General features: G+C 40.6%; 2 protein-coding genes across 3 annotated transcripts in view; one reads left to right on the forward strand and one right to left on the reverse strand.

Moving 5' to 3' along the window:
- Positions 1-9,037: 9,037 nt before the first annotated feature.
- Positions 9,038-12,229, reverse strand: LOC127649171 (leptin receptor gene-related protein-like). The gene is made up of 4 exons (XM_052134144.1): positions 12,111-12,229; positions 11,389-11,464; positions 11,115-11,298; positions 9,038-10,120 (listed from the first exon to the last, which is right to left on the reverse strand). Exons 1-4 carry the CDS (start codon positions 12,124-12,126, stop codon positions 10,004-10,006), a joined length of 393 nt encoding a protein of 130 aa, XP_051990104.1. The 5' UTR covers positions 12,127-12,229; the 3' UTR covers positions 9,038-10,003.
- Positions 12,230-14,556: 2,327 nt separating this feature from the next.
- The window catches only part of LOC127648981 (tyrosine-protein kinase JAK1-like), a 28,957-nt gene continuing 22,165 nt past the window's right edge, over positions 14,557-21,348 (forward strand). Inside the window, exons 1-8 of one of the 2 annotated variants that reach the window (XM_052133846.1) lie at positions 14,557-14,703; positions 16,862-17,051; positions 17,160-17,283; positions 17,495-17,624; positions 18,717-18,880; positions 19,534-19,873; positions 20,016-20,201; positions 20,298-20,455. In XM_052133846.1, the coding sequence (XP_051989806.1) occupies positions 16,874-17,051; positions 17,160-17,283; positions 17,495-17,624; positions 18,717-18,880; positions 19,534-19,873; positions 20,016-20,201; positions 20,298-20,455 (1,280 nt within the window). In that variant the 5' untranslated portion in view covers positions 14,557-14,703; positions 16,862-16,873. The remainder of the gene's footprint in view (positions 14,704-16,861; positions 17,052-17,159; positions 17,284-17,494; positions 17,625-18,716; positions 18,881-19,533; positions 19,874-20,015; positions 20,202-20,297; positions 20,456-21,348) is intronic. The other variant, XM_052133845.1, reaches the window with a different exon arrangement.

The following is a 21,348-nucleotide window of genomic DNA, read 5'->3' on the forward strand; positions in this document are numbered from 1 at the left end:
TGTAGACCTTATTCCAAGTAGCGGCATTTTTTATTTAGTTGGAAATGAAAGGGACCAAGGCATTCTACACTGATAAGAAGTAATGGCATTCCAAAAATATATTCTGTAGAAGTGCAAAATGTGCAAATAAATAGTGTTTTAAGAGCAAATGAAAACCAATGCAATTTTAAAAACAGTCTAAAAACTAGAACTGTGGGTTCTAAAAGCAGTAACGTCTCCCCTCCCTAAACAATGGAGGCCAGAGTCCACTGCACTCAAGCAGCACCAAACCAAAGACCTTGTTCTAACATGCTCCAAACACAATCCATCCATCTTGTTTCTCCCCCCTCTAATGTCGACTGGTTTAAATACAGACATTTTCCGCTTCCCATTCTAAAACTCAATGTCACTTAATAAATACAGAAGAACAAGAAAAAAATGAGAGTTAAATCACCAATAAATGCAATAAATAGGTCGGATAGAAACATTTGCACAATAAAGCCCCACTAAATATTGAAAAATGTTGAGTAAAATAAGAAATAAGTCCTTTGAATGCATTACAATTCCATCAGACACTGTATAGAAATGCATAAAGGTCCCAGATCTTTATACAGTAAATTATAGATCAAATAGATGATAAATAAGCCTATTGGACTCATCAAGAAGATACCAATGCACAGTTTCACACAAATATGTCAAATTATGGAAGTGAAATGGGTTGTGATTGCTGTTTCATCTTGATGTTAAAGAGAAAAAGAAAGGAATTGTGTAGAAAACACAGCTGATCCATAAAACATTGACGATAGTAACTCTTTATAAGATAGTGGCAACCTAATCCTGTTTAATCAAGTACAGCATTTCGACACTAAAGCATTGGTGCTTTTATCAAACCATTAATTAACATAATGAGAACATTACTTGCGTTAACACTTACCCTCTTCATTCACATTCACTCACACACACTTTTTTTACACAAGTAATTTCAGTTAACTGTTTGATTACTTCAGCGAGTTACGAAGGATAACTGTAGGCCAAATCATAACATAAACTAAACGCAACACTTAAAATGTTATGCAGGCACTAAAGTGCCAAGTTTGAATAACCATCAGTATTGGAAGTACCAATAAAGCAATATTAGTAATAGAATTCACATTTGTAATACCAAATGTCTTTTGGTAATATATTAATAAAGCACTTGAAGAGGGCTCTTCTACAAAAAATAAATAAGAAATCAACAATCAAGCTTAACTTCAAACATGAAAATGGAATAATCCCCATTTAGTACTGTTTTTTTTTTATACAATACATGGCCCAAATATAAACCAAATAATTCTAGAAACATCATTGAATGAATACTATTTATTAAGAGTGAGACCAATTACCTATTGAGATTGTAATAATAATTTAGGTTCGGGAGAAAAAGGCCTATCGGTGACAGAAGGTCCAATGTTTTTATCTGCCAAATTCAGTCTACAGTTCCCTTTCGAGAGGTCTCTCCTATTGCGTAAGTAGCTTACGCTATGGGAAAACTCCGTTTCTCGAGAAATATTGAAGTCTTTATGTAAAACGCATTGCAGCTGCACAGCAGACAGCAATGAGCGAGGCAGCTCGGTCATTGGCTGTGCTGCGGCAACTTGCTCGAACCAATGACGGGGCGACACTGAACGCGCGACCAATGAACCCGCCAAGATGGGCGTGGCTAAGGCTTTATATTATGCGCCCGTCATGAGAGTTCTTTAGATTTAATCTCCTTCAGCAAAGACCTTCTCTTCGCTGGATCCTCTGGATTATTGGAGTCTATTCGCCCGCCGTCGACAAGCCTACAGCAGGACTGCTACGAGGACGCCGGCGCCTTCAGCCGCCTTCAAAGCCTTCTGCTACGCCATCCGGTGCGCATCACCTTTGATATCCTTTTACTGAAAGCTACTTTGCAAGTGTTCGCCTCTGCGACGCTTTTGTCTTTTAGTGAAAGAGTGCCTTCGACCTTTGACGCTGCATCCGACGACTGGCCGGGCTCAGCCTTCGACCCCGCGCCTTCGACATTAGCGGACATGAGCACGGGCACCAGCATGGACTCAGAGATCATCCGCATCCTGTCTAAAGCCGTGGAAGACCTCGGGCTCGAATGGTCTTCTCCGGAAGAACCCGCCCGCAGCCGGCTGGATGAGTGGTTCCTGCAGGGGCGCCGGCAGGCCCCTCGACAGAGACCCTCCCCTTTCTTCCCCGAAGTCCACGACGAACTCACAAAGTTGTGGAAAGCCCTGCACTCTGCTCGCCTGAAGCCTTCTTTCTCTTCCTCGCTCTCCTCGGTGGACGGCGCGAGAGAAAGAGGCTACGAGGGAACCCCGCCCCTCGAGGAGGCTGTGGCCAACCATCTGTGCCCATCCTCCACCGCTGGATGGAAAGCCAAAGCTTCTCATCCCTCGAAGCCCTGCCGATCTACCTCAGCTCTCGCCGGTCGCGCATACGCTGCCGCCGGCCAAGCTGCGTCAGCGCTTCATTCCATGGCTGTTCTGCAAGTCTATCAGGCCAAACTTCTCCGCACCATGGACGAGTCTGGACCTGAACCTGAGGCTTTCAAGGACCTGCGCAGCGCCACTGATGTAGCCCTGCGAGCCACAAAGGCCACCGCCCAATCCATCGGCCGGGCCATGGCTAACCTGACTGTCCTTGAGCGCCATCTGTGGTTGACGCTAACAGAAATGAAGGACGCGGATAAGGCGCCATTCCTCGACGTGCCTATCGCTCCAAGCGGCCTGTTCGGACCGGCAGTAAGAGAGTTCGCTGAACGCTTCACTGAAGCTCGGAAGGATTCGCAGGCTATGCGTCACTTCCTGCCCAAGCGCTCCAGCTCGTCAAACCTGAAACGGACACTCGACGCCGCTCGCGTTCCGCTAACCGAAAGCAGCCGCCTGAGCGACGGGGACCTCGGCCAAGATCGTGCTGAACCCGGAGCCTCGTAAGTCTTCCTAGCCATAGGAAGAAAAAGAGAGAGTGCGTGTCTCGCAAAAGCCGGACCACTCTCTCCAAAACGTGTAAAACATTACCCAGTCCCCTTACAGGCGGCTGGAAATGTCTGTACAGCAGTCAATGGGCCAGTCACAGAACTCGCTTTATGAAAGTGGCGCGCGTGCCTACTACAGTATATGCACCCCCACCCATAAGCGCTGCCCATACAGTTTCAAACAGTTCTCTGGCTCATGCCGCGAGCATCACAGATGCGACGCACGAGCCAAGAAACTCCCCGCTAAGAGCGGGAAGCTTTATGAAAGTGGCGCGCGTGCCTATTACAATGTATGCGCCCCCACCCGTAAACACTGTCTATACAGTTTCAAACATTTCTCCAGCTCATGCTGCGAGCATTACGGAGATAGCGCGCGTGCCTGTAATCTCACACGCACCCCTGCACTCGGCACTCAACAAAGCTGCTCAGCGCGCGCCCGCGCCTCCGAGAGCTGTAAGCTCAGTGTTAGCACAAGGCGATTCGCCGGCGGGGCCCATACGTCACTGCGACACGCCCCCAGCCAGCATTCAGCCCATATCTGTGCGAGCAAAAGCCTGGGAAAAAATCCCCGTCATGCCGAAATGGGTTTTGAACATAATAAAACACGGTTACTCGCTTCAATTCGCTCGCAGACCACCCCGCTTTTCAGCGGTGGTCAAGACGAAAGTGAGTAAAGATGTTTCACATGTCCTACACACCGAGGTGCTCAAACTGATAGAGAAGGGCGCTATAGAAACTGTTCCTCCCTCTATGAGCGAGGCGGGTTTTTACAGCCGCTATTTTCTCGTCCCGAAAAAGGACGGTGGCCTCCGCCCCATCCTAGATCTCAGACATCTGAACAAAGCTTTAATGATTCGCTCGTTCAGAATGTTAACGACCAAACATATCCATAGTCCGCCCCGGGGATTGGTTTCTATCAGTGGATTTGAAAGACGCTTACTTTCACATTCCGATAGCGCCTCATCACAGGCCATTTCTGAGATTTGCTTTCGAGGGACAGTCATACCAGTACACAGTACTACCATTCGGCCTATCATTGGCCCCCCGTACATTCACGAAATGTATGGACGCAGCACTTTCCCCCCTGAGACAGCGGGGAGTGCGAATACTGAATTACCTCGACGATTGGCTAATCCTAGCACAATCAGAGAGTCAGTTAACGACGCACAGATCTTGGATGATCAGCCATCTAGAATGCCTGGGTCTGAGAATCAATTTTGCAAAGAGCGTGCTATCCTCAGCCAGAATATCTCTTTTCTGGGAATAGTGCTAGACTCAGTGCAGATGACGGCGTGCCTCTCATCAGAGCGCGCGCTCACTATTCGGCACCTTGCAACATCATTCAGAGCGGGTGCGCGTGCCCCCGTCAAACGATTTCAAAGGATGCTCGGTCTCATGGCCTCGGCATCAGCTGTACTCCAGCTAGGATTGTTGCACATGCATCCTCTCCATCGCTGGCTCAAGAGCCGTGTCCCCACTCACGCGTGGCGCTCGGGCCACTTTTTAATCAGAGCGAATCACGGCTGTATAAAAGCCCTGACGCCCTGGAAAGCCGTCAACTGGTATCAAACCAGCGTGAGTCTGGTCGTGAACACACGGAGAAAAATGATCACGACAGATGCCTCCAAAATAAGATGGGGGGCCCTCTACGAGGGCAGGCCTGTCTCCGGCTTTTGGTCAAACCCGGAAAAGCGCCTACATATAAACTGTCTGGAAATGAAAGCGGTCACCTTGGCTCTCAGAGCCCTGCTTCCGTACCTGAAAAACGAACACGTCCTGGTCCGAACGGACAACATGACGGTAGTATCGTATATAAATCGCCAGGGTGGACTCAGGTCGAGCTCCCTGCACTCTATGGCCAGGGAGCTCATCTTATGGTCACAGCACAACCTGCGCTCGCTGAGAGCAGCGCATGTGCCAGGCGTCCTGAACCAGGGAGCGGACATGCTGTCCAGAGACAAAGTTCTCCCAGGAGAATGGTCTCTCCACCCCCTGACGGTTCAGTGGTTATGGCAAACCTTTGGCGAGGCAGAGGTCGACCTCTTCGCCTCCAGGGAAAATGCGCACTGCCCTCTTTTCTTCTCAAAGAGCACGGACGCGCTCGCCCAAGTCTGGCCGAGCCGCCTTGTATGCTTTTCCCCCGATCGCGATGCTACCTCAGGTCATCAGTCGGATCAGGGAGGTGAAATGTGCAGTGCTCCTGGTAGCCCCACTCTGGAAGAACCATACGTGGTTTCCAGAACTGATGCAGACGGAACAATTATTCGTATGCTTTGGTGGCCGCACTAAAGGTCTCGCAGTTTCAAAGCAAAGAATATCGCGCTGGATAGTGGATGCTATAGCGCTGGCTTATGAAGCCAAGGGCCTTCAATGCCCCTTAGGCGTCAGAGCTCACTCTACGAGGAGCATGGCCTCCTCGTGGGCTTGGTCGAGTGGGATACCCATTGAAGATATTTGTGCGGCGGCAGGCTGGGCCTCGTCTTCGACATTTATCAGGTTTTATAACCTACAGGTCCCATCATTGCATTCCAACATTCTATCAGCTTGACTGTAGTATGGACTGGAGTATGTATATGCTGAGCATTATCTCATCCCTTATAAGGTCCGTCTCTGACTGACTTAGAGGGTCTTTTATGCATATCAGTAAATAGAAAAATCAGTACATAAGATATGTGCTTGTGTTTTTACAATGAGCGCCCCACCATGGGCCACCTTGGGGCAAAGGCACTCTGTATTATCCCATTATATAGCTCGCTGTTGGCCGGCTCGTTGAATAATCACTTTGCTTTAAGGCTCAGGCATCTGCCTCTGGCTTTATAGAGCGAAGTCAGCACGCACGGCATTTTGCATGGTGTTCCCATAGCGTAAGCTACTTACGCAATAGGAGAGACCTCTCGAAAGGGAACGAGTCGGTTATTAACGTAACCTCGGTTCCCTGAGAGGAGGGAACGAGTATTGCGTAAGCTGCCATGCTTGTGCTTGGTCAGTTCGCTTCAGTCGATTGAACCTAAAGAACTCTCATGACGGGGCGCCTAATATATAGCCTTAGCCACGGCCATCTTGGCGGGCTCTGAGCGCGCGAGCGCGAAGCGCGCTCATTGGTCGCGCGTTCAGAGTCGCCCCTTCATTGGTTCGAGCAAGTTGCCGCAGCACAGCCAATGACCGAGCTGCCTCGCTCATTGCTGTCTGCTGTGCAGCTGCAATGCGTTTTACATAAAGACTTCAATATTTCTCGAGAAACGGAGTTTTCCCATAGCGTAAGCTACTTACGCAATACTCGTTCCCTCCTCTCAGGGAACCGAGGTTACGTTAGTAACCGAGTCGTTATGCTTTCCGAAAGTCTGAACTGCCCCCAGTGGCTGAAGCTGGAACTACAGTTGTGCACATGCGCAAAAGTATGGACTACTTGCACAACTGCTTCCGCGTACTATGTAGTGCAGAGATTTATTCACTGGAAGGCAGATTATTTCTTAATTTAGTGCTGTCAGTTCATTAAATCAACAAATCATACAAATCATATTTTTGACGCTTACGTGATGTCTCAATTTTATAATTTGCTGAAATTTGCCTCTAAATATATGTTTTCCTTTCCAAATGTAGCTAAACTCAGCTCCTGAATAATAAATCAAACATGTATCACCTGCAGAAGTCTGGCCGTCTCATTAACAAGACTGATATTTCATACCAGTTGAGATTCAACAATAAATTCCACCATTGACTTTGGATGAATGCCCCAGATGCTTTTATTTATAAATACATTAGCTGTTATCTTACCCTGTGTGAATGAAGCAGTTATTCTCAAATTAATTAAATAAATAAATAACTCCACTAAAATATATTTAACCACACCACTTATTTAATCTATTTCAAACATTATAACTCATTACATTTAGCAGCTCTTACTTATGCATTTGCATTTCAAAATGTATTGATATACAGTAATTATCCGTGCACACGTGGAACATAGCAGTGACTGAAGCGCATAGATGTTTAATTCAAAGAGCGCCATTGGTGCCGAAACCCTTTGCCACATTCCACCTTTAGTCATTTGCGTTTCAAGCTCATCTTTGGTTAAATGTCTTCTACAGGCCTCCGTGTGACTCCATTTCAACTGTGAAATGCACTTGGATTGGATTATATACCAGCCATTGCTTTCTCAGATCGGCTCAGGCTGAATTAAAGCTCTGAAAACTGTTCTTCCACTGAATTTTGAAGAAGATGTACACGGTAATGTTCAGAATATTTCTTCACCTATCTTTGAATAGATCTGTACTTTAAAATCCTCGTGCAAACACATTTTTTTATCCCAATTTTCTCCCCAATTTTGGAATGCCCAATTCACACTACTTACTAGGTCCTCATGGTGGCGTGGTTACACTCCTCAATTCGGGTGGCAGAGGACAAGTCTCAGTTGCCTCCGCTTCTGAGACAATAGGAGGAAATTCGCACATTTTATCACATGGCTCGCTGTGCATGACACCGCAGAGACTCCCAGTGTGTGGGGTCTCATGCTTCTCTCCGCGATCCATGCACAATTTATCATGAACCCCTTTGAGAGAAAAAAATGGAGGTAACACCATGTGGCTCTACTCTCCCTAGCAACCGGGCCAATTTGGTTGCTTAGGAGACCTGGCTGGAGTCACTCAGCACGACCTGGATTCAAACTCATGACTCCAGGGGTGATAGTCAGCGTCAATACTCGCTGAGCTACCCAGGCCTCCTGAACACAATTTTTAAGTGCCGTTTCGGGAACTAGGCAACTACGGCGCATGTAAACATGTTTAACCGTAAACTAGCAGGCCGCACTATTTCAAAGCAGATATTTGTCATGAGGCTCAGTGCAAGTAGTCCATTGAGATCAAAACAGGGATCTTTTACTTAGTTCTTTAAAATGGTTTTAATGTGAAAGTTACAGCACGTCCAATTTTCATTTAAGTAGTAATTACGTTAATATACTCCTAGCCCAACCCTAAACCTTAAGCCCAAAGTATACTTTAGTTTTTGCAGCATGGTGGCGAAGAAAGTCTGAGTTTAAGTGGAAAAAATTCTAAGAGCAAACACACTTATTTCCCACCTTGACAGACCGCATTACTGGCGATGCAAGCGCAGCGTAGTTCTAGCGGGAGGACTAGCAGCTGTACATCATCGCACCATTACCTGCGTAATTCCCAGCCAATCACATGTAAGCCATTGCTTTATAAGTTTGCCCACAATCTATCACATTGCTGTTTCAGTGTGCTAACACGGCAACCTGCACCACCACAAGTTGAGTCCCGTCCTGCATGGGGATAGGCTCCACGCCCCTATATCCGGCGGGATATGAATGTTCCGAGTACAACTTCTTCGGACCGCCAGACGGGACCTACGCCAAAGAGAGACATTACTTTTCTGTTTTACATTCATCAAATAAATGTCATCTTACATTTCACTTAAGTCTGCAAGTCTTCCAGATAGAACAACCCAGTTTATCATTTCTTAATTTACAAATCTCAGAAAACATTTGGTCTTAAATTTTACATTTTTAGTTAAATCTACACAGGACATACATACATCTTGCTGATCCGTCTGTTATCATCATACAACCTCACATTTTCCTTCTTGTACTTGATGTTAGATCAAGTTATCAATAATTTTGATCTCTTGGGATTCCAGCCAGATGTGATACATCTGTTGTTGTGGCCAACAAAAGCTTGCTCATCTAAATCCAGCTCTGTCACTGTGCTATGACACCTGCGCATGTTCTGGTGCAGTCTGAGAAGATGGCTCTTTTAAACAGAACTTATATAGCTGCAATTTCTAATGCATCTTGGTGATGTTATGTATATCTTAGCCCTTAACCATTCATTGCTGTATATCTCTTCAAACTCTATAAATAGGTTGTCATATCCCTAAATTACACTTGACATCAACAAAAGCCATCAGTCTCAAAAAGTCCCGTTGGTTAAAAGTGTGAATTTCCATCATAAATGTACAGTAGCTAAATATTTAAGCTTTCAGTGGAATTTACTGGATAGTAAGTAAGGTCTCCTAATAGAAACAAAATTAAGACAAGCGGCAAAAAGAAAAAAAATCTAGTGTTTTAATTCATAATGTTTGAAAGTGCTGACAATAGACTCAAAGGTCACCAAAGAAATGAAAGCATATCCCTTATATCTGTTCAACTGATTTTACTTTAGTGAAGCTAACATCTGACAAAACAAAACAAGAATGATTTTACACATTGGATTAATATTACAATCTTATAATTAACATGGACATTTCAATAATTAGTAGTGTGAAACTGTAAATTAATACAAATTAAAACATTAAAACAACTGAAACATTGCGTTTACAATACAGTGAATATTGAGTTGCATGGAGTATCATAACAATCAACAATGTCTAGTGTTTCATAAGCTTTGATACAGAATTATGACAGTTTTGAGAAAATGTAGTTCATGAAATAGTACGAATCATATGCAACTATAATACAAATATAGTAACTAATACGTAGAAAATTCTATGGTGATGATTGTTTTTAGCATATATTTAAAAAATTTCTTCTTAAGATCCACAGTAAACATGAGGATGAAAACCAAAAATTCAGGAATTGAAAAGTAGGAAAAGGTCCACTTTGGTAAATCTGGTGTAAACATAGTTTAAGAGGGTTAAAGCTTAATGACACAGTCCATTTTGATAACAGTGGCATTGAAAGAGACAAGAGACGAAAAACAAAAAACACTTTATATACTGCCATGTTTACACCATTTCTGTTTTTAAAATATTACATAAAGAATGTCCAAAACAGCAAAACTATTTAATTTTAAGCAAATCACTGTATATACTGAGCCATGCAGGTGTCAACATGAAATATGAAGGAAATAAAGGACAGATAAAGTAGAGAAACAGAGCAGCCATGGCAGAGATTCATCAACTGAAACACATAAACCACCGAACTTCACTTCTGAACATAACTAATCAGCATTGCCATGTGAAACAATTGAAAGTTTATTAGTTTATTTTTCTTCCTCCTGACAGGCTTTACCACTGTTCCCAGCTGAAGTCATCTCCGCCTCCAAATATCAAGAAGAAACCCAGAATGGTCAGAAAAATTACACAATTACCCGCCATAACCAGACCACAAGCCCCCCACATGATCTGTACAGAAAAGATGGATTAAGTTAATTCATGGTCACACATTGCATTCAGTAATGTTCACTAAACCCCACTTTCTATTTTAGAAAGCCTTTTCTCCCAGTACCTCCATTTCAGTTATTGTGTGAACATGTGATCTCTAAATGCACTTTGAACAAAAGGGGGGAAATTTAATCACTGCCTCCACAGAGATATTGGAAAATGTGAACCTCTGTGAATAAAATCATATTTCTGCTGTCCCCTCTGCTTGTCCATCTTTACAACCGAATCATCAAAAAAATATAAATAGCAGATAAAGGGCTAATAACACATAATAGCTTTTATATTTAAAAAAGTACATGAAATACATGAAGGAAGGGCATTGCTGATTTAGAAAGGCCTTTTTAAGATTAAGATTCAACTTTATTGTCATTGTGCAGAGTACAGGTACAGAACCAATGAAATGCAGTTGTTTTCGCATATCCCAATTAAGCTGGGGTCAGAGCACAGGGTCAGCCATGAAACATGCACCCCTGGAGCAGATAGGGCCCAAGAGTGGTATCTTGGCAGTGCTGGGGCTTGAACCCCTGACCTTTCGTTCAGTAACCCAGAGCCTTAACAGCTGAGCCACCATGTTCATTTAATGTACTGCATACACACTGTATTGACTTTCAGTCAGATGTTTGGACACACTTGACTGATTTTATGTTTCTCGTAAACTTTTGATATAAAGGCTTATGCTAAAATGCTTGAAATCAGTTTTGCACACAAATATAAATTGTGCCTATGCATACATTTATTTACTAAACTAAAAGAAGCTATAATATAAAATATGGTAGTGCATGTATTATACTTGATTCTGATTGGTCAGTCACAGCATAATGTGGTCAAATGTTTTTGTAAAATGACCATTGTCCCAGGCAAACTATTTCCTACATAGTTTCATGTCTCGTATCTTTCTTTTGAAACACATAGATGTGGTGATTTGTTAGTGAACAGTCAACAGTGTCTCCCTTACCACACTTTTTCGTGCAAGCACAATTGGCAACCCATAGGCTGACACCACAATGCCAGTGGTTAGAAAGTATGCCAGCTCCCTGCAGGCATTGCTCGATTCAGTGTCATCCGCATGCCTCCTGGCTATTAAATTTGGAATAGGGGACAGGATATGGAAGAGGAGGACAAACAGAGGCCAGTACACTCTGTAAGTAGAGAAGTGCATGTGTTATCTACTGCAGATGTGCTGTACTTCATATTGATGGTTCTTCTGGTGACAAAAAAAACTGACTTACCCGAACTCTTTCAGTACACATCCCAGAAGGAGAAAAGTCAGTCCAAGTGCTCCACTGAAGGATAACGCAACAAGAGCTAAAACACAACAGTCACTGATTACAGTAATAGTCGAGGATTTGAAACACAAGGTTCTCACACATTTTAGTAAACTAGAAAAAAAATGACATTCACTACAGATATTCCCATGACTTTTCCAGGACTGGAATTCAGTTTTAAAATAATTCCCTGATATTTCCAGGTTTTCCATGACCATGGAAAATTGTTCCTTTGCTGTCCTCACGCGGCCATAGCACGCAACAGCAGAGATGACGTAGATAAATAAATAGGCCAAGTAAATCACTTCTGTGATTATACTTGTACAACATTCTTTTAAAAACAGAAATAATAATAATAATTCTCAATTGGTTGATTACTCATTTGGATCAGAGATGCCTATTGTGACAGAATTTAAACGTACACCCTAGTTAGCATTTTACTTTTTGTTTACCATACAACATGACACTCGTAAGACACATGCAAATTATTCGAACTGCGTATTTTGCTACTGTCTTAGATGCCAAATAAAATGCAGATGTCGGTAGTTATAAACGCTCAGCTAAGTTTACATTAGTTTTGGTTCCGAACGGAAAGTACGCTTAAAATCATCTTTGTAGATTCGCTTAAATATTATTACGAGTTCAATTGATCAGAACAAGAGTTGCGTATACATTTTATTTTTTACCTTTTATTCCTGCCATCACTCACAAACGACTTTTGTTTTTAGATCTTTGTTCTAAACGTTAATGGCACTTACTTCCTATTTCCTCCTCAAACTAATCCTGATACAGCCTTAAAGGAGCAGTCACACCAAAGACCAGATGGTTTCTATTCAATACAGACGGAGTATATTGTCTAATGATAGATAGATAGATAGATAGATAGATAGATAGATAGATAGATAGATAGATAGATAGATAGATAGATGAGAGAGAGAGAGAGAGAGAGAGACAGACAGACAGACAGACAGATAGATAGACAGACAGATATAAAGATAGATAGACAGATAGATAGATAGATAGATAGATAGATAGATAGACAGACAGACAGATAGATAGAGAGACAGACAGATAGATAGATAGATAGACAGACAGACAGACAGATAGATAGATGATAGATAGATAGATAGACAGACAGACAGATAGATAGATAGATAGACAGACAGATAGATAGATAGATAGATAGATAGATAGATAGATGATAGACAGACAGACAGACAGATAGATAGATAGACAGACAGACAGACAGACAGACAGATAGATAGATAGATAGACAGATAGATAGATAGATAGATAGACAGACAGACAGACAGACAGATAGACAGATAAATAGAGAGACAGACAGACAGATAGATAGATAGATAGACAGACAGACAGATAGATAGATGATAGATAGATAGATAGACAGACAGACAGACAGATAGATAGATAGACAGACAGATAGATAGATAGATAGATAGATAGATAGATAGATAGATAGATAGATAGATAGATAGATAGATAGATGATAGACAGACAGACAGACAGACAGATAGGTAGATAGATAGATAGACAGACAGACAGACAGACAGACAGATAGATAGATAGATAGATAGATAGACAGACAGACAGACAGACAGACAGACAGATAGACAGACAGACAGATAGATAGATAGATAGATAGATAGATAGATAGATAGATAGATAGACAGACAGATAGACAGACAGATAGATAGATAGATAGATAGATAGATAGATAGATAGATAGATAGATGATAGACAGATAGACAGATAGATAGATAGATAGATTTTTAAACAACACAAAACGAATAATGTTTTAGCTTAGGAAAAGTTCAGAAATCCCTGATTTTCAGTCGCAGCTTTCATGCATCTTGGCATGCTCTCTAGCAGTCTTTACATTGCTATTGGCTATTTCCCGGTGGGCTGACGCACTTTGGGGCCAATCAGGGGCGGACTGGCCATCGGGAGAACCGAGCGGGCCGGTGGGTCGGCCGTAAAACGGGCCGAATGGGCTGCGATAAGCCCTAGCGATAAGGCCGATTTCACTTCCCAGTCCAGCCCTGCCATCCATCTTCCTCTTGATCACATTCCAGATTTTTTCAGTGGAGTTCAGGTCTGGTGATTGGGCTGGTCATGACAGGGTCTTGATCCAGTGGCCCTCCATCCACACCTTGACTGACCTGGCTGTTTGGTTTGGAGCATTATCCTGCAGGAAAAAACAATCCTCAGAGTTGGGGAACTTTGTCAGAGCAGAAGGAAGCCAGTTTTCTTCCAGGTAAATTAGTTTTTTAAGTCAATAAAAAAGCTATAAAACTACAAAACTTTGTAAAAACAACATGAAATTCCCACAGAATCACTACATTGTAAAGCGCTACAAACCTAAGTACTGAACCCTGAAAAAAGTGTACGACAGGTGAGGTTGAGACAGAGGTGCACTTTCTCCTTCACTGCACAAAATGTAAAGAAACAAGGGACATTTATATGGGTACATTTACAAACAGCATAATCAACTTTACAACCCTGTCAGAACAAGAAAAAATCAAAACAATACTTGGAGAGGGACATACAGCAACACTGGCTGCAAGATACATTTTAACGTGTCACAGCCAGAGAGGCAGTGTGTGAATATGTTTGTGTTTTACCCCAGTGCGTCACCCTAATGTTCACCACAGTGACCCTCAGGATATATGTATGTATGTATATATGTCAGTGGTCTTCAGTTATTTAAACACTGTGGTCTTCAGCCGTTCTGATTTTATTATTTTTTTATTATGTGTTATATTTGTTAAATTGTTCAACTACATTTAATTATAGATTAACATGTAATCTGTTTATACACAACCTCTGCTTTGTCAATATTTTATTGTTTACAGTCATGCCAATTAAGCCACTTTGAATTGAATTGAGAGAGAGAGAGAGAGAGAGAGAGAGAGAGAGAGAGAGAGAGAGAGAGAGAGAGAGAGAGAGAGAGAGAATACAAATGGTGCACATTTGAGAACGCATTCTTTATCTATATTACGTAGGCTAACAGAATAGAGTCTTACGCTGGGAAATGAAGTAGAGACTTTGCCACAAGGGGTCGATATGATCCAAAACATCAACAGCTATCACAACAATTCTATTGAAGCAGGGGTTAAATCAAATTGAAGGTGACGCCATGAGAAAGAAGAGTTGAGTTGAATCAGATTGAGCGTGTGCGTCACTTAGTTTACTGGAATTTCCGCATCAGATTATTCGGAAGTAGATGGCGACAAGTGGATCAGATAGGCCTAAAGTAAGGTGAGACATTATTTATTTAAATGATTAATATAATATAATGTGTAGGACAATCAGTTACACGTCTCTGTAATATTACGCGCACACGGATGTCTGTATTAGGAGAAAAGTATGTTAGTCGTGATTTGATCTCACCTTAGAACTTTCGGTTTACTTTAATGACTGTATTGTCCAGATGTTTTTAAAAACATGCTTTTCTGTCTTTCAGTGGGGTAAAAAGTTATCAGGTTTCTGTAAACACTATTCCGTTTGATCATGGAAAGTCTGTTGTAAATGTAGATGTTGATTAAATATGCATTTTAAATAGGTTATTTATATTTGTACATATTTAAATACTAACTGTGTTAATATTATCAAGTCGGGTGTTGCATTTCACGATATTTTGTTATAGTCTGAAGGTGTGCATTTCTAGGGAATTTTGATATTTCAGCCTCAATAACTTCTTCTATAATACACTGTGTACACAATAGTTACACTCATGACTTTCAGGACAAATATGTCCACATTGAAACATTAAAAATGCAATATTTGATCCCAGTGCCATTAAAGCATAAAATCATGAATTTTATTATAGTATGCTTTCATTCCGGAGCCCTGGCTTCAAAATGTAACATTTTAAAATTTTCCACCAGATAGCGCCATTTTTGTCATGTTCAGCCTATGGAGCAAATACATGCCTTTTCCCTATTTTGTTTGCTGTATTTTAGAGCACTGCAGGCCAATTGAATAAATGATGCAGATAAAATTGTGTGGGTGTATTGGTATGGTTGTCAGAGTGCGTTATGTATGTGTGTATTGAGAAGTGTGTGTGTGTGTGTGTGTGTGTGTGTGTGTGTGTGTGTGAAAACAACAGTGGCATTATGTAAACAAACTTGCATTTAAAGGGTTAAAATCCTGAAAATGAATTAATATTTGGTAGCTATGATCAGAACTGATATTGGTAAAAAAAGCTGTTAAAAAAAGTCAGTGAAAGTGGATTTTTTTTTTATCTGACACGGAAAAAAAATAATAATGCATCAAAAACAAATTTCTTCCTAATAATTGACATATCCCAGACTGTGTTAACACCCCACCCCCAAAAAAGTCCCCCTTAGCATTTCGTATATGGAAAAATAATACATTTTTTAGTTTTGTTTATTCCATAAACAAAAAACAACAGGTGCATTATATAAACAAACTGGCATTTAACGTACTGAAAATGAATGAATATTTGGTACTTATGATCAGGACTGATTTAGTTTTTTAAAGAAAATAAACTAATTGAAAGTGGAATAGAATATTAATATTATTATGGCAGTTTTTGACGCAGATATTTTTGTCCTCTAAGGACTTCTGAGTAACTTTTTTAAATTGACGCACAAGGGTCAAATAGTGAAATTGTCATTTTAAACCACCATACTGGATCTACAGGAGCACTACTTGAGTTACAGTAGATTCTGGGTTTCATTTCTGGGAATACATGTGTAGTAATCCTAAAGATACATTAGGTTTGAGTAATATGATGTTTTCATGCATTGCAAAGGGTTATCGTTGAGTGATGTTAAATACTGGTGGTCCCACATTGAGATTTACCCCAGAGTTGTTTGGAAGATAACATTTATTTCTTTTATGTATTGGAGAACTAAAGCACAGCCATGTGTAATACAATTATATATACATTTTAGTATTGTCTGTGTTGAATGGAATAGTTCACCCAAAAAATGAATTCTCTCATCATACAATACAAGTGAATGGGGAAACTTTGAAGCTCCAAAAAGAACATCCAACCCAAGTGATTTAATCCATGTGTTCGGAAGCGATCCAGTCGATTTTGGGTGAAAACAGACCTAAATATAACAGAATTTTCACTATACATTTTGACACTAGTAGTCTCTAGGCACTATCATGATTTCAAGCTTGATTACAATTACTAGCACTTTGCCAAGGAGAATGCAAATGGCAAGATTTATAGTGAAAAAGGAGTTACAATTTGGTCCGTTATATTTGGTCCAAAACCGCTTCAGAAGACATGGATTAAACCACTGGATTTTTATGGATTGAGTGGGATGATGACAGATTTTTCATTTATGGGTTAACTATTCCTACAATACTGCTCTAAAAAGATACTCTTTCCCCTCACACAGCTCCACACTTAAACACTAAACTGTTATGTAATCCTTAGGAAAGTGTTGGGATGGATTTTAGCCGGCACTTCATAAATAAAGTGCTAAGGAAGAAGAAGCCACTCATGGCATCAGTGATATTGCAAGGGCTCGAGATACATTTTTACCTGCCAGACACACATCAGATCACTCACCTCAGTGGCACTTTCACAGCAGAGGAACTATGTGTTGAAGCTGCCAAGAAATTGGGTACGTTTATCGGCAATAACACAATATAAATGTTGGAGATTACATGATTATCACAGCACTGGAAAAGAAGGCAAACTCAATTTTATGTTATCATTACAATCATTACAGGTATATCTCCTCTGTGTAGCAGTTTGTTCGCCCTCTATGATGAATTTAGCAAGATCTGGTATCCGCCCAATTACTCCTTTAATATCAATGAGACGACGAGACTGAAGCTGTATTATCGCATGAGGTATTTCAACTCTTATTTTGTGCTTTTCCAGATAGTATTTGTTAACAATAGTTAATGCACTATGAACTAACATGAACATAATTTGCATAAGGCATTACATTTTTTCTTTTTTTGTAAAGTGGTGTGACGTGTGTATACAATTAACAAGGATGTTAAAGAACTGTACCAGTAGCATTTGAATATTAATATTTTAATGATATTTGTGGGGCAGGTTCTATTTCACAAACTGGCATGTGAACAGTAAGACGTCTCCTCCAGTGTGGAGACATACTCTCAAAAAGACAGATCCTTCAGGCATGGCTATACTGGATATAGAGTCACTAGCGTACCTCTACGCACAGGTACAGTGCCACAATCCACCTTAAAGGAATATTCATTTTTCAATACAAGTTAAGCTCAATCAACAGCATTTGTGACATAATATTGATTACCAAAAAAAAATGTTTTTACACATAAAGTTATATCCAATTTTACAGCTTGGTTGCCATGACGATGTAATGTCAACAAACCCTAAAATAATTTTACAACTTTACCGGGACCATTCTGCGATTGCTTGAAATTTTGCTGCTACATTTCTATCACGCGTTAGTAAAACTGAATTAAGACTTAGTATAATTATTAATAGTTTATTTTACCATAATTCAATGCAATGGTAATTTAGTATTCAACAGGCAGCATGACACTGATAAATGATTACTGCCAGAGTAACATTCACAAACAGGTGTGAGTGACTTCAGCATTTTAAAAATAACACAAAGAACAAACATGTTGGATCTCTCACTTGGATTTGCTCGCATGTCCCCTCCGCGTCCGAATGATTCAAAGATCTATTGGGGTTTTACTAAAGTTCATCACTGAAAAGGTTTGCTCGCAGACTTGGCACTAAACAGCACATGCAGCCTCATGAATGGACACGGAGTGACAGCATCACACTTTTCTTTGAGAAATATTTTCTTTTTGTGTAAGTATAAATCTCTGCTTTGGGTGTTGCATCTATTATCTGGCAACCCTGAGCATATTAAAAGCTTATGGATGTGCAATGGGTCCCAAAGCTAGATTAATTAAAGATCTAATAAAAAAGGTTCATGATACATTGATCCGTGGGCAGCAGTTTGCCCTGTTCTGCAATTGAGGGTGCTCTAAGGTGATCATTGTCATAAAAGTACCAACTGTCCAAATAAATACCAAGTTAATTGAAAAGGATTTTTTTCTTTAAATACTTTAAGCACACAGTACAACTTAGATTTGATACATAATAGAGGGGAAGCGAAAGGGTCTTAGAACATTTACAAAATAGTGAAATTTCAACACTTTAAAAATAAAGAGACACCAAAAAAACCCTATTTTAATATATTCCTTATAAATAGAATGATCATCCTTAATGTCAGACAAAGTAGGCTATTCTAATTTTTACATGTTTATGTGTTCCACAGAGTCAGCATGACTTTCAGAGCGGTCTGGCACCGCTGTGCAATGCTCACGATGAGAGTGGCATGCAGCAGAAAGAGAATGAGTGTTTGGGAATGGCTGTGATGGCCATCTTCCATCATGCGGTTGAAAAACATCTTTCCATCTGTGATCTAGGCAATACATATGAGTAAGGGCATCTAAAAAAAATACATGTTCATTCAATTTAATGAAATCAATTCATTTATAAGACTTTAATCTGTCTAACCATTGACATCTTACACATTGATGTAAACTATGGGGTCATATAGTAATGAATTGATCTTTATATTAGGAGTTTTCAACTATGTACTCACATTTAAATATTGAATATTAGATACAATCTAATTTATGTGTACATGTGTGTTGTCTGGAAAACTCTTGCTAAATTTCCATTAGCTCGTACTGAAGTTAGTGTACAGAGGGGTAGGTTTAACAGTGTTACAGAAGATGTAATTACATGCAGGCACTTTAAAGTACAATGTAACAACACCTACATACACAAGTACATTGTATCAAATGCTTATTTTTTATTTATTTGATAATGATGTATTCAATATGTACAAGAACAATACAATAATTTGTGTGTTATTAGTTAAAAAAGATTGTGTTTGTTCATTATTGCAACTTAAAAAATATCAAACCAGATTTTAAGACAAATTTATACATAAATGCAGTTAATTCCAAAGGGTTCACATACATTTTCTTGTCACCTTAGATTGAGTACAATGGCTAATGTAATTTCAAATTTCATGTTACCATGCTTCTTTCTGTAACTTTCTATATTACTCCTCACCTCGTTAGATACAAAAATTACATTCCAAGTGTCCTGTACCAGTCCATACGCCAGAGGAACATTCTCACACGTCTACGTATCTCCAATGTCTTCAAAGTGTTCCTTGAGGAGTTTAACAGGAACACGGTGCAGGGCAGTAACATCAGTACACATGACCTGAAGGTCAAATATGTATCTAGTCTAGAGACTCTGACTCAGCACTTTGGCCAGGAGGTGTTTGAGCCCTCCTCCCTCATCATACATGAGAATGAGGAAATCCTTACAGACTCAAGCCGTGGTGCTGGTGTTCACCTTGAGATCCTTGTGTCTGGAACCTCTGGTATTCACTGGCGAAAAGTCTCCACCAAGGTAAGATAGCTTCAGCTCAACTGGTTTTGCTTCAGGACTCATAGTACCAAAATGTACCACCAGATGAGAGCTACTGATGCAGAACACAAACATGAATCGTTTGATGGATGACAGTTTCTAATGTCATATATTTGTTTCAAAGACCTGTTCAGATCTGTGGAACAAACAGAAGAGGCGCAATTCAAAGAAAAGTAAAAAAGACAGTAAGAAACTGAGTCAAACATCAGAAGAGGAGCAATGGACAATCTTTTCAGACTTTCATGAGATAACACACATTGTCATCAAATCTTCTTTGGTCACAGTCTACAAACAGGACAACAAAAAGATGGTCAGGCTAACTTTAATCTGTCAACTATAAATTTTGGTTTATCTTTTGTAAATTATAGCTTTCTAAATGCTGTTTGGTTATCTTGATCGTCTATAGGAACTGCACTTATCTACCCATGAGGAGGCTCTGTCCTTTGCCAGTCTTGTAGATGGATACTTCAGGCTCACCGTAGATGCACATCATTTCCTGTGCCGAGACGTGGCTCCTGTCTCAGTAGAAATTAATCTACGGGAGGGCTGTCATGGTCCAATCAAGTTAGTGCATGACACTTGTGTAAATAATAAACATGTAAGTGGAGGAGGACTTAGATATTTTATTCCCCGTTGCATCACTTTATTTCCAGGTATTTCAAAGGGGTTGCTGTGTTTGTTTTCGTAACTTTCTATCACGACCTGCAGCGGAATTGCGCTGCAATAGTGAGGTTTCCCTCTTATGTAAAACTCTGGGATTCCCCCAAGTAAGGCGTAAGGAAATCTGCTTTCTTGTTTACATGACGTTTCAGAATGCCTCTTACTGCAAAAACCCTGGAATAAACCGTTTTCTTACATGCATGTAAACATAGTCACTGATAATTTTCCCTCCGCTGTAGCCCTCAAATTTCTTTTGCATATTCGCATATTCAAAATTTGCTTTGAAAAAAAGCATTGCGTTGGGTTACGAGATTCGCAAGAGCTTATTGCATTTCAGTCATTACAACTCTCTGAAAGATTTAGCCTGTTAATGTGGGTTTGACATACTAATAGGGTATTGATCTTGACAGACTAAATCTGCTACGCTGCTGCTGCAGAGCAAGTACAGAGACTTGCTACTGCAAGAACATGCACAGACATACTGAGTTAAGCACGTGGATATGCTGCTGCTCAACTGGACATAAAAACAATCTCCATGTAGCAGATTTAGACCAGTAGAGCTGGGGAGGGTTTCATGCTGTAGTGAGACCAGCTTACTTGCAAAGATTTCGCAAGTTGATTTTCTACGTGATTACACCTCAAAGGACCTTTCAGCTTACACCATGTGAGCCTATTGGCTTGATATATCACTTGTGAGCAAGCTGATTGGCTAACAGACTACAACTACACATATCAGCTTGTGCCATTCAGAGTTTAATGCCTGAACTTAGTTATTTAGTGTTATTGACATCAAAATT

Source organism: Xyrauchen texanus, chromosome 9 (assembly GCF_025860055.1).
Source record: "Xyrauchen texanus isolate HMW12.3.18 chromosome 9, RBS_HiC_50CHRs, whole genome shotgun sequence".
NCBI classification, from domain to species: domain Eukaryota; kingdom Metazoa; phylum Chordata; class Actinopteri; order Cypriniformes; family Catostomidae; genus Xyrauchen; species Xyrauchen texanus.